We start from the raw sequence: 14,211 nt of genomic DNA, 5'->3' as shown, positions 1-14,211 counted from the left end.
AACTTGAAATTAAACACCCACGATTTATATCAACCCAACCAGTTCAAATTAAAAGTTATTTTGTCCCCAAGCTTTTTTTAAGCAACTTTCTGTGGTCAGCCAAATGTTCCTTCTTTGATTTCTTGGCATGCCAGCTACAGGAGATTAAAAGCCTGACGTCAGAGGCCTGCATTAATTACACATTTTAAAAAGAATCTCCCCACAATCTCCTTAAAGTTTAGCCATGCGCCTTTATTAATTCCATTTACCTCTGGGAAGATACACCTCTTCCCAGCACACCATTTTCACCCCAAGTTACAGTAACAGATCATAAATTTAGAGCTTTTTGTATTTTGGAGCCACCTTTAATATACATTTCAAGATTCAGTTGGAAATCTGAGTTACAGGTGGCTGTTGAATCTGAAAAGCTGAGACTCACTTGCATTAGGAGCATCTGCTGAGAGGGGATAAGAAAAAAGATGGCATCCATGCCTGTGTGATTGAACACCATCCGTTTTTTTTTTCACGTGAGGTGGCCCTAAGCTTTAGCTTGGGATCACTCTTGAGGAAAGAGTAGAAGGAAAGTCAATGGAATGTGAGACTGGAAGACCCTGAAGAGGGAAGCGGTTGGACTTTTGTGGAAAGGAGGAGAAGGGGCCCCTTTCTCTGGGTGAGAGACAGAGAAGATTACAGACCAGGCATGCTGGAGAGATGGGAAAGTTGAGCCCCTGCTCTGTGATTGACTAGGGATTAGAAGTATTGAGTTGGAAGATTGGAAGTTCAGGAGGTGTAAAGGAATGGGGAGATAACCTTGATGAAGGAATGGATGAACTGTTAAAGGAAAAATGAGAATTCATTCCTGGGAAAGTGGGAAGGAAGCTTAAAATAACTCTACCTGGATTCTATTTGCTGTTAGAGGGGGCATGCACTTCATCTGAGGAGGAGGCACTAACAACTGCCCCTTGTCATGGTCAGATCACTCTGTGACTGCTATGGAATTGGGCAGTGAACCAACCACTATAGCAGCCTTTCTCAACTCCTTGACCCTGGAGGAACCCTTGAAATATTTTTCAGGCCTCGGGGAACCCCTGCACATTCAGTCTCACATATAGGCCAGAAGTTACAAAATTATTGTATTCGTTTCATGTGTAGGCCTGTATATATGCATTAACAGTGTTCTTAAACTGAAAATAAAGAATGAAACTTACCTCTGTGAAGTTGCTCGAGTTTGAAATAATTTTTTTAACAAATTGTGATCTCCCAGGGAACCCCTAGTGACCTCTCACAGAACCCTAGGGTGTCACGGAACCCTGGTTAAGAAACCCTGCTCTATAGGGAGTATGGACCTATTTGATTGGTCCATCCCAGATGCCCAAGCAATCCATTTCATTTCCAGAAGGCACTTGGGGAGTTTCCTGGCCAGTTCTACCAAGATTTTGGTTACCTGTTGGAACACTGAGGCAGTGGCCACCTTGGACTGAATTGTCTTTGAGTGGCCTCTCCTTGTTTGCAGATCCAGATAAGCTTCTTGGTTTACCGCCCATCCAATTAGATTGCGAAGAGTGGGCTCCTTCCAAGATTCCTCTCTTAAAGAAGGTCATCTACAGGGGTCTTGGAGGTGGGCCTTCTGAACTGTGGCCAACTTCTGTAGAAGAGCATCTGTTAGGAGGTTTGACTTACCCCAACATTATTGAGATTCAGCAACACCTGGTTCTTTCAGTAGGCCTTTGAGGGGGAGACAAGCTGAGAAAGATTTGTCCTGTGTCTGTGTACTGATTATACTAATTTTTATGCCCACTTTGTTACATGAAAGTGAGCACTGAGCATGTCTGAGAATCCTAAAAGTTGAATGCAGTGGGAATGGGTTACTTAATAATGATAATTAGTAATACATTGTTGAGTTCCCCACCCCCAATGCTGTCATTTGCAGGTTGGTACATCTGTGGTTGGGAGGGTTCATAGATGGTAGGTGCAACCATATGATCGAAGCCCCACCCTTTTCTCTGTGCACGAGGTGCTCTTTGCACAAGGTGCTCATTCAAGAGAACTTTGAATGAAGTTTTCAAAATTCGATTTTGACACTGACTTTTAAACAAGACTTTAATTCTGCTATTGCTTCATTTTCATCTCTGTTGCTATCATTCTTTAAGGGTTTTTTGTTGATTTTTTAATGTGATATAAATTGGCTATATTGACTTTTACACTTTAGGAACCATTTTGAGCAACTCTTTTTGGAGATCCAAAGTGATGTTTTAAAAAGTTCTGTAAAAATAATAAATAATGCTATTGTTTGTGAGAGATCAGCACGGAATAAATCAGAGAAAAGAGCAAGTTTAATGTACAGTAGTAGCTAAAGGCATCAAGCTAGAAACCAAGTCACCATGTGTTCTAGTTCTGCCTTGGGTACGAAGCCAGCTGGGTGACTTTGGGCCGGTCACTCTCTCTCAGCCCTAAGAAAAAGGCAATGGCAAGCAACTTCCAAAAATGTTTCCATGAAAAGTATAGGAACTTGACCAGGCAACCACCAGGAGTCAAGACTTACTTAAAGGCACCACCACCAACAAAAATCAGAGAAAGTAGGAAATAATTAAATAAGATCCTTTGTCTTTGATAAGGTTCTTGCTAGCAGATTAAACTTCAGAAGTTTGCTGTCACTCCCCATTAATAACTAAGGTTTACCTTTCAGCCAGCAGAGGATGTCTTATCTCCTATGGAGCCAGAGGACCAAGCACCACTATGTTCAATGGAACTTACTGCGTTGAAACTACAGTATGTAGAAGAATGCAGTCACCCTAATTGCAATGAATTAGATTATATGTATTATATTCTGTCATTTACTCAAAAGAACTGTAATCCATTTTCTATAGAAAAACTCTTTTACTGCTTCTTTTTGGTGTGGACACACTAATGGAATTGCACAGGAATGTAACATTACTGGTTACCATAGTAGCTCAAGGTCAGCCTACATATGTTTCAGGTGAAAGGTCATAGTTTCAGTCTCATGAGTCTCTCTTTTACAGAAGAAGTCCCAATCTAGACAAACATTTTGATCTGGTGAAAAATGTCTTCCTGCATAGGGCTGATGTGGAAATAGATGAGATAGATGATAGATGATATAGATGAGAGATGACAGAGATGATAGATGATAGATGGGGAGGGAGGGATGATATAGATGATGGATGGATGATAGAGATTGATGATAGATAGGGAGGGTTTGGTTTCTGTATGCTGTTGTGGACAGATCTTCTGTATGTGTATGGCTTCATTCTTATCTGCAATAAAGCAAGTATTCTGTGTTGTGCCCATGAGCTTCTGCTATAAGGAAGTTGCACGTCTGGTGTGAAGCCTGACACAATGCTTCTGCTGGAGCAACAAACTGCATCTGCCTTCTCAGCAGCCATGCCATGTTGCTGACTCACATAAGCCTGTGATCAGCTAAAGTCCAAGATCCTCTCCATATACTTTTACCAAGCCAAATATGCCACCATTCTACACTTGTGCATTTCTGAGAGTTTTTTCCCCTAAGAACTTTGCATTAAAAGTCTCTTAAATTTGCTTCTGCTTTCTTGTTCAGCCAATTTTTCTAACCTATCAAGATTATCTTGAATTATTTCTGCTTCCTAGAGCAGTGGGTTCCAAAATGTTTTGATCATGCCCCATTATCAATAAAACATATTTGACCATGCACCCTCAATATATGTATATTTACATAATAAATTATGTAAGTGCAGTAATCTGCTAATACTTTATGTACATTATGAAATGTACCCCTCCCCACCAAAATAGAAATTAAAGAAGGATGAGATAAAGATGAAAAAAATATATATATACATCCTGATGTTTTCTTCCCACACCTAAGTGGACTGTCATGCTGGGGTGTGTGCACCCCACTATAGAGACCACTATCCTAGAGTTCCAGCTATCCTACCGACATTTGAATCCTCAACCACAGTGATAGGAATTCCATCTCATGCTGATTTACTGATTTACTATTTAGTTCATTAACAGCTATTGAAGAAATTATGAAACTGTAGAAGCTGTTGTAATATAATATTCAGTGATGATTTCAGACACAAGTCAACTGCTTTAAGGTATAATGCAAAAATATCTGTGCTTTAATGTTTACAAAATTCACCTACAAAAATTACAATTGTCTTTGTTTCATCCAGCCAAGATATCAAATGATGAGATTATTAAAAAAAAAAAAATCCTGCAATCCCATCCGAAGTGAACCTAGAACTAACTCTAAATCCTGTTCTGGAAACAGGACAGAGAACCAGAAAGATTATAAAAAGGAAATGGGAGGAGGCAACTGATGGCTTGTCTTGAATGTTGAAGTTACTTCTACACTGAAGTTCAGTCTTGAGAACATTGGTCCTCTTTATCTGTCCAATAGAAGGTCTAAGAAATGAGACCTCTTTCCAAAAGCAAGGAAAACAGTTCAGATTGTCTGCCACGGTTTGCCAAAGGACTGGATATGCTCCTTTGCTTTCATCCTTAATGATGCGATACTGGTATTCCGAGGATCAACTTCTTCCAGTGGGAATTTGTCCACAAAGTTCGTTCCACATTGATATGGTGGTGGTGGCCCCATGACCCCCAGGGGCTGCAAAGTGTGTCCCATGGGGGGAGAGTTTAGGAAAGGAGGAGGGGTGTAGCTGCTAGGGAGGCTCTGGGGGGAGGACACAAACCCAGGCAAAGTTTGGAGGGGGCTACTGTTCGACATGGGGGGGCTGAGCCAGGATTCCAAGGGCAAGTTACTACCAATAGTCCCAATTGTGGAAGGTTGAGGGGAGCGGTTAAATGAGAGGATGGGTGAATCCTGCAGCTTCATGGAGGTCATTTCCAGCTTCTCCTGCCTCCTCCATTTTGCTCTCCGATTCTGAAACCAAACCTAGAAAAGCATAACTCAGAATTAACCACACATCAGAGAAGGATGCCATTCATGTTATAACACAGTACTACTGTGATTAAATACTTGTTACTAGGATGGTGTGTATGTTAGACGGTGAAGAATAATATACTGTATGTAGCCTTAATTTAATACTGTATCTAATTTAATTTATGTATGTAATTTAATTTAATAGTGTATGTAGCCTCCAAGAGCTGAGCTTGAGGGAGACTTAATTTTTATCAGATAAAGTGAGAAGACACAACTGTTCACCTACTCCATCATGCCTCCCAGTGTTATAGGCCATATGCAGGGATCATCACGAGAGAGAGAATAAGGCATCCAAGTTTCTCCAGTTAACTTCTGGACTGGAGGAAACGGGAATTCTGAGCCATCCTCTTTCTAATCCAAGTTCTACACACTTAGCAGTTCAGACTGTAATGTAAGGAAATGTGGGCTTCTTTCCTGTGTTTAAAAACTTGTGGTACTATTAGGAGTGAACTTTAAGATGTCAACGTTCTCCAAACACAGTTGCGGGCTGGCAAGGAAGAAGACTTTGGAGCAATATGGTAAATGGTTTAGGCCTTATAATGCTTATAATACAATTTCCAGTAATTTCTCTCTCTTTTTAATTATTACTCTGATTAGTTTTAAGGGTGAGTTGATTATTTAATGATATTCCTTTATTGACTGGAGGAGGAGGATAGAAGAGCATCATCATCGTCATCCTTTGTTCCTGAGTTCCACTGCAAACAGGCACAACTATAAACAACTGAAAATAATGAACATTCTTTTCCTTCTTTATTGCTTATTTTTGTCCTGTTCTTTTCCCATCTACCTAGGCTTGAATTTAGACTGGAATCACTTCAGGACAGAGACTTGTCCTCTGATGGAGGTCAGAGATGTGTGATTTTGCACTGTTGTGCATAGCCACAGAGAATATTAAGCATGAACCAAAACAGGGGTGAACCAACTTTAGGGGGTTTAAAATCCATGCTTGGATTTTATATTTGTTGATTTTATAATTGTTTTAATCTAGTATTATATTTTGCAAGTTGCCCACAGTCCACTGGAGTGGTTAGCTATAAATAATAATAATAATAATAATAATAATAATAATAATAATAATAATACCCTAGCATAAATGCACAAAGTACAAAGATTAGAAAGTCTTTAAAACTTTGCTTTAGGGTCTCTGTTTAAATCACTGAAACTCTAGGTGTACTTAATCTGAAGAATTTTGCTTACTTACTGAGTTCCACAAAAGTCTACTATACACAGGTAACATTCCAGAAAAATTACTTTGTAGGACTAAAAAGAGAGCACATGATTCACTTATTAAGAAGTGCATCCTTGCTATACAAGCTCTTTCAATACTACAACCAAAAGCTAGAGTATCCAATGGAATAGTAGGTATGTTTGAGGGAGCACTCACTATCCCATAATTAAGTAGCCAGTGTGAAAATCTCAGTTCTTGAAAATTGTTAGCAAGGCTTCCTACCACTTTTGACCAGAAAGCACATGACACTTTTAAAAGAAGCTCAACAGAGCGTAAAAGGAAAAAAAATAGAAAACCCTCAAAACTCCTTCCCATAAAATCTATGAAAGACAAATAATCATGCCCCCATTTATTTCACACCATATTCCTTGTCCCAACGAATAAGGTTGCTCACCCTGAATGAGATGCTGGCTGAAACATTTCAAGCCTACTTTGTGTTCTAAACAACTTTAACTTAATCCATGTTCGAGTTTTTTGACAGCGGCCATTCCCCCCACCCCTTACCCCACCTGCCACTCCTTCTATAATACCTCTTAGTTCATAAATCCATTTCTGTTCTCATTAGCCAATGGATGGATAAAATGATTCCTGTTTTTCCCCTTTGTCTTTTAACCTTAACCTGGATTTTTCTCTTTCCTTATACACTTTTTTAATGAGCTCTTCAATGTCTTCTCTACTTCTAGCTCACAAAGTGGTATTATCTGCATATCTCAGATTGTAAGTGTTTTGACCTCCAATTTTGATTCCAGGGATAATTGTTTCCAATCCTGCCTTTCTTATAATATATTTAGATATGGATACAGTATAGCATCCTTGTCCCACTCTCTTCCTTAAGCTAAAACACTAGATTTCTCCAAATTAAATTCTTACTGTAGCTCTTTCCCCACTAAAATAATTAATCAGAGAAATAAATCAGGTGCACTGGCATTCCTATTCACCTTTAATATATGCTACATTCTGCCATGATCTGCACTAGTATCCCCCAACCTCAGTAGCTTCCAGATGTGTGAAGTCAACTCCCAGAATTCTCAGTAATGGTGATGCTAGGTGGCCTGGATGTTGCCCAGGATAAGAAACACTCCAACTTCTGGACTTCCAGAGGAATAAATGGCAGACTGAAGAGGGCTCCGCAAAAATCAGAGCTGACAACCACCGCAAAGAACGAAGAGCCAGTGAGTAGACTGGCTGTTCGAACATCTCTGGACAAAGAGAGGACGGGAGGTCACCCACAAGTGCTCCAGACAGTTGGTCCTTGTGAGGAGGTCACAAGACAGTGGTCTCCAGCAGGTTTGGATACTGGGAGATGAGGGAGTAGCTGCATTGGGTACCAGTTTGCTTCTGGGTCCAATTCAAGGTGTTGGCTATCACCTTTAAAGCCCTACACAGCATGGGTCCAGGTTACCTGAAGGGCCATCTCATCCCCATTATATCAACCTGTCCCATCTGGTCAGGCAGAGAAGTCATGTTGCAGATCCCATCTATGAATGAATGGTGGGCCCAGGAAGAGAGCCTTCTCTGCCGTTGCCACCACCCTATGGAACACTCTGCCTCCAGAGATGAAGCTGGCCCCCGCTCTCCTGGCCTTCTGGAAAGGGGTGAAGACCTGGCTCTGCCATCTTGTGTGGGGTGTGAGGAGGGGTAACCAACCCTGGGGGTGGTTAGCATCCTGAAGATGCTCCCGGAAATTAAGAACTTTTTAACATCCATGCCTTGGACTTTATTATTTATTTAAGAATGGTTTTATCATATTTTTAACTAGTATTTATTCTTGTTTTATTGTAAACTGCCCCGAGTCACTCTGGGAGCGAGATGGGCAGTGACTAAATTTGAAATATAAATAAATAAATAAATAAAAATCTTGCTCAAACCACAGTCAGTGCCTTTAAAAGGACACTAAGTTCACACACTTCCTTTTCTAATCACTTTCAGAAATGGCTTGTTAACTACTTTTCAGCTACTAGAGACCTTTGGAACGACAAGTCTTAAAACACCAGATGAGTCTGCTTTCAATCCTTACCAAAAGAAAATTTCAGCTACAAGCTTAAGAACCTAAAAAAATTGAAATAAACAGCAAAAAGCTAACCAAGACTTTGATTTTAGAAAGTTATAAATAGATTAAGGGTTCAAATAAATTCGAAATAAGACTTTGGAATTAAATATAAAGAATCCTTCCTGTGGGAAAGTGGACTTATTTTGAATTTTTTCTAAGACATAATAGAGATAAGTAATTTTAAAAATTGGATACTAGAGGGAACTAAAGATTTTAATTAAAGGAGGAGAATACATAAATCTGATTAACAGCTACAGAACGATGCAAAATATTATAACATTGGAAATACTGAAGGACATTTTTGAAAAATGGAATCAGAAGTTAATATCAACAATGTCAATGGTAATGTTTGCTTCTATGGTTAGACTGTGTCTAAAACATGTTATGGAAGAAATGGTAGAAGAACAAGTTTTATCTGGCAAGACGGAGAAAGAGTTGACACTGAAAGTGGATCTACAAATGACAGGCTACAAGAATAACATGGAAACAGATTTCTCATTTGATGCTTTAATAATCAAAAGGGAATAACAAATAATAAACCAAAAGAGTGACCTGGTTAATCCTTTTACGTTGGATTTACAAAAGAGGTTTTTAAAGCCTGGATGAATCTTGTGAGAAGGGGTAAAAAAGAAATGAAAAGAAATCAAGTCTTAGGACATTATTTGAATGGACTAACTATCAAGATTATTAGAAGAAAAAGGAAGGAATATAAAGTTGGTTTATTTGATCAAGGTTAAAATGTTGTTATTTCTGGCAACCCTTAATGGACTTTTGATGATACCAGGACTGAAATGATGATGCTTTATGGATTTGTTTATTGATAAGAGATGGGACATGGAATGAAGAGATTATTGGTTGTGAATTAAGAGGAGGTGAAAAGTTACTAAAATTGTTTATATTTGTAATGAAAGTTGGAAGTTACTTCTTTCTTTCTTTCTTTCTTTCTTTCTTTCTTTCTTTCTTTCTTTCTTTCTTTTCTTTCCTCTACAATTTTTGTTCTTTTCTTTTACACTTTTTACTCTTTCTTTCTACTCTTTCTTCTTTCTTTTAGTTTGTATTGTTGCAGTTATAATCTTTAATAAAATTATATATATAAAAAAGAGACCCTCTCAGTCTTGCTGTAGTCTATAATGCAAAGACAGACCTCCTTCTTACATACTTTCCCCCTCCCAATTATCTATTTGACGTTAGCAATCTGATATAATGTCTCTCTGTTCATTCCTTTCCTAGGTAGGGCTCTATTAATCTCTGTTGTATGTCAAGCAAAATTCATGTCCAACCTCTAGGTCATGCAGTCTTGTTCTGTATTTGTTGACACAGAGCTGTTAGCATTATAAATGCCTACTGTCCTGCAGCTTTAAACAGTTGGACAGGTAGCTTCTTTGCACCTGGTGCCTTCCTGTTTGATAGTTAGTCCATGGACTGTCCTACCTCACTGTCTAGAACTGGAGTCAAAGCAGCTACGAGCATGGAAAGGTATGAAAATGCCTTTCAACTTGCCAAATAAAAAATGCCAATTTTGATGGAAGGTGGAAGGTGTCCTCCCAAACCATTGCAGTTCCAAGCTAAGCATGATCATTCCTATCCTGGCTGACTTAATGGTTCAATATAGGACCGATTATTGGATCAAGCAGTTAAAGAGACGCATGCCAAAGGCACAAAGCCATTTGCTTTAAAATGGAAGCAGTGACAGTTTGATCTTTGTTAATTATGTTGCAACTGGTTTTTACGAGACATGAAAGAAAACACGTACTGTATAACATAAGTTATTAAAATACACTGCTCGCTTTCTGTTTGTTTTTCGGTCTTACAAATTAATTTCAGCTCTTCTTTGAGTCTCTCCCTCCCCCACTTCAAAATTCTCATAATTGCCTAAATAGCTACCTTCAAATAAACCCCAAACAGACATAAAAGTGTTTGTTTGAAAGAAAGGGGTGTTCTGATTTTGAAGTTTGCATGGAAAAAATAGCAGCTAAAGGAAAGATTGGGAATGAGATGACCATGCTGTCTTCTACACTATAGTATTTTCAATTAAAAAGTAAATGAATGTTAATTGATTCCTAAACTTCTGGCTATCTTCCTTCTTTGCTCCTGGATCTCTCCTTCCATCCCTGGATTTACAAGATCCAATGAATAAATAAAGACTTCAGTTAGTTTACAGTAGGGCTGGGAAGAAATTCACTTGGGCAATGTTTTAATGCAAATCAGCCTCATTTATATTTCTCAAACTAACGCTGAATCAGAACACAATTATCCACAGGCTTTGATAGTTCTCCAATTTTTGTAATGAAGCTCTTGAATAAAAAAACCATGAAAGAGGTTTTATATCATCAGGCAGATCTTCCTGAAACTTGCTTGCAGAAATGTGAATATTTGGGAAAGTGCATGCCAAACGCATACAAATATTTACCAACAGATGCAGAAACGATTCAGAACAACCTTGCACTTGGAACAAGGTGAATATCACAGAAAGCAAAATGGGAGATCAGTTCATTTTTACATACCGGATTTTAAGTGACTTTGCAAACTGCACAATCTACATTTTTATGGGCTAGCAATGCTATTATGAATGGGAGGAACATGAATCACAGGTGTTGAAACCAAACACTAATAATTACAGTCTGAAGTGTTAGAACACACACACTCTCACACACCCAGATTAGGGAAAATCCCTTTACAAACCATTTAACATGGGTGCAAATCTGAAATTAGCTCCAGAGGGGGAAAATACAGAAAAGAGAGAGTGCCTTTAAATTGGATTAGTAAAACAAGGCTGCTGTTGGATTGCAGTGCCCTAATGAAGGAAGAAAGGAGAGGTTAATCATTCAAAATTTCACAGTGCAACTAGAGGAGAGGGGAGGAGAGGAGAGGAGAACCTGTCTTGTTACCTGAACTCTGACTTCAGGTAGGTTGACTTTCACGGCCAGCTCTTCTCGGCTATAAACATCAGGATAGTGGGATTTTTCAAAGGCTCGCTCCAGCTCATGCAGCTGATAGGTGGTGAAGGTGGTCCGGTTCCTTCTGTGCTTCTTCTTGGGCTGGTCTTCATCTAGCAGTTTGCCATCACTGTTACAGGCTGCCAGCTTTGAGCTCAAGCAACCATCTGAGCGTTTGGTACAGTAGGCATCTGAGAAGCAACAAGTAGGGAGAGACTGATCCACCTTTAAGTGGATTTGCACCAGAACGTTCAATTGAGGCTAAGCACATTCAGACCCCTGCAAATCCTCTTGATTTCAACATCCGTTCTTCCCATGTTATTTTTTTCCAGACAGTTCCCTCAATCGCTTATTTGTTTTATTTGGAATAGCCTTCACAAAGAGTTACATTAGACATGGGGGGTCTCTAGCCATTGGTGCATACTCCAATCGGAGATTTTCCAAGAGAAAAGTATGTATTTTCTGTTAACCACTGAACCGTCCAGTGCTTCTGGTTTGAATTCAAGAAGTTGCTTGAAACTATGCGGGAGTACACACACAGTGTCAGCAAGTCCTTAAAACAGCCACACTTCCCCCACCCCCCCATAACGGCCTCATCCTGGAAAGTGATGCTGCTACTTTAATGAATTGCCAACAGCTGCTTTTTTGCACTGCTGTGTGCAAAGCACATTTTTGGAGTTCAATTAGAAACATTGCACAGCCCTATCAATCATTATCTCAGTAACACTGCTGTATCGATAGAACTTGTTGTATTATTAGACAAACATTACATTCCTTCCTTTTGTTTCCTCTTTTATCAATTTATTTTTAAAATCCATGTTAAAAACAACTGTTCTGGTTCTATAATATACTATTACTAGCAACTCATCATTTTCTGCTCCCTTAAACTGTGATCTTGGGCATGTTTACAGCTGACCCTTGTTCAGGTCTACCCAGAAGTAAGTTAACTTTGGATGGAATGGGGGCCCACTAGTCTTGCTTGCACGTTCTGCTGAAGCCCTAGCAAGGAAAGACTGAGTCACACAATCACTCTGCACCACAAGCTATTTCTGTCCTTTCCAGCACTGAATGATTATCACAGCCATCCACCTTTTAGGGGGAGATGGGCGGTGATAGAAATGTGAATAATAAATAAATAAATAAACAAACAAACAAACAAACAAACAAACAAAGACCCATGATTGTCTCCAAACTTGCTCTCAGTGTCTTCCTGCATTACTCCAAGCTCTGGTTCCCACAGCAGTCCATCAGATGCTCCTAAGGACAGCATGGTTTGCATGACAAAATTGTGGAAAGACCTTGGCCTTGCACAGCAGGAGTATGTGAACTGGGAACTAATCGTAATCCCAAAGATGACTTCCCTATAAGCACGTTCCTCTAAAATCAAGGTGTCCCAGGTCACTTTGGTTATGACTGATGTGCCCATCTCACCCATCTCCAAGGATCTGAGAATCACAGATTTAGGGGTCCTGATCTGCATCTTAGAGATTAATCCAATTACTTCCACGGGGCTATTCTAAGGGCATGCAGAGCAAACACTGCAGTTGAGAAGGTGAATGTTCTCATTTAATATGTATCACTCCCTCAAATCTTTTTCTATCAGGAGTAGAGGAGTTTCTTCTTAGAGGACACAAAAAGACAATTCATTTTTAACTGAGTGGCCCATTAAAAAGGATGCTGTTTAAAGCTGCAAGGTTTTTTGAAGTATGTGATCTACCATCCCAACACTGAGAATCAGCTCCATGCTCTTGAAATATCTCTTTGGATGAGGTCATGTATGGATGGCAGCCACCACAAGAGAGGAGAGCCAGAGAACCAGGCAAGTTTCAAAAAAGCATGCAGGCTATTCTGAAAATGGAGAAAACTACTTTGGAAATGATCACTTGTTTCCAAAAGCATAGAGATCAATCTTCAACAGCGTCTTTCCCAAACCGGCACCCTTCAGATGTGTTGGGACTCTCCTGGTTCCCTGGCTAGGAATTTTGGGAGTTGAAATCCAAATATGTCTGGACTGCAGCAGGTGCTGGAAAGCTTCTCTAACACATTTTCTCTGGGGTAATTAAAAAACACCTTTATTATAAATGTGTTTATAATGAACAAAAGTCCCTGACCCTTATTATTTTTATTTATTTTATTTATTAAACAGATTTATAAGGCCGCCCAACTTACACACGGTGACTCCGGGTGGCTTACAGAATTAAAAACCATAAAAACACATGGTATTATGCATCTCAATCCTAAGGGACTTCCATATTGCACATTAGAGATTTACTAATTTGCTATAACTAAGCTTAAATCACTGAAAGGAGCTTTATACCCCTAAAGTAGGGCTGATACTGAAACAATCGTTTTAATAGTTACAGAAGGAAATTTAAAAGGTTCCTGAAGAACCACCTGGAAGTCCCTTCTGCAGCTGGTGGCTTCCACAGGTGTCCTACTACACCTCCCATAATTCCGGGCTGGGACTTCTGGGCGTTCAGGTCCAACCCTTTCTGGATGCCAAAAGATGGACTGACCCCCTCTCACCTCCGAAGCGCCCTGCCCTGGGGCTCGCCTGCTCCTGCCTCAGCGGCTCCCGGGAGGGCATCTGGGGGAAGCCTTCCCCGCCGGGTCCCGTCTTCTCGGCCGCCTCCTTCCCCGGCTTGGCCCCGCCGCTGGCCTCCTGGCCTTGGAAGCTGCCCAGACGGGGGTCCTCTTTGGTAAATCCGAGGATGGCCTCGATGCTGTGGAGCCGAGAGGGGGGCCCTCCCGCCACGGGGCTCCTGAGCAGGGGCCCAGCCAGGGAGAAGCCGCCGCCGTCGCCGTCGCTCATGCTCAGGAGCGCGTCCTGCGGCGGCAGGTGCATGAAGAGCGCCGGGCCGGGGACGAGCAGCCCGCCAGCCTCCCGGCTCCGGGCGCAAGCCGGCCGCCGCCGCCGCCGCCGCCGCCGCGCCGTTCTCCGACCTCCGCGCCAAGGAAAGGCCGAGCGGGGGAGGCAGATCAGCCGCGGCCCCGACCGTCGGACGTGGCTCCGCTTGCGGCCCGAAGCGACTGCGGCAGGCGGCGGCTCAGCTCCGCAGCTCGTGCCCCAGCCGCC

General features: G+C 40.9%; 1 protein-coding gene across 1 annotated transcript; it reads right to left on the bottom strand.

Moving 5' to 3' along the window:
* Positions 1 to 4,420: 4,420 nt before the first annotated feature.
* Positions 4,421 to 13,980, bottom strand: RAX (retina and anterior neural fold homeobox). The gene is made up of 3 exons (XM_063291137.1): positions 13,662 to 13,980; positions 11,088 to 11,326; positions 4,421 to 4,873 (listed from the first exon to the last, which is right to left on the bottom strand). The coding sequence occupies exons 1-3, from the start codon at positions 13,978 to 13,980 to the stop codon at positions 4,421 to 4,423; spliced, it is 1,011 nt and encodes a 336-aa protein (XP_063147207.1).
* Between the last annotated feature and the right edge of the window lie 231 nt (positions 13,981 to 14,211).

Source organism: Candoia aspera, chromosome 2 (assembly GCF_035149785.1).
Source record: "Candoia aspera isolate rCanAsp1 chromosome 2, rCanAsp1.hap2, whole genome shotgun sequence".
Taxonomy (NCBI): Eukaryota; Metazoa; Chordata; class Lepidosauria; order Squamata; family Boidae; genus Candoia; species Candoia aspera.
This window is presented reverse-complemented; position numbering and strand designations above follow the sequence as displayed.

Bases quoted from the DNA above. Each gene is read 5' to 3' on its own strand.
- RAX (XM_063291137.1), bottom strand. From the start codon at position 13,980: ATGCACCTGCCGCCGCAGGACGCGCTCCTGAGCATGAGCGACGGCGAC. The intron at 11,327-13,661 runs GTGAGAGGGGGT...GTTGCTTCTCAG, and splicing joins CAGGGCAGGGCGCTTCGGAG to ATGCCTACTGTACCAAACGC. The intron at 4,874-11,087 runs GTAACAAGACAG...ATGCTTTTCTAG, and splicing joins TACCTGAAGTCAGAGTTCAG to GTTTGGTTTCAGAATCGGAG.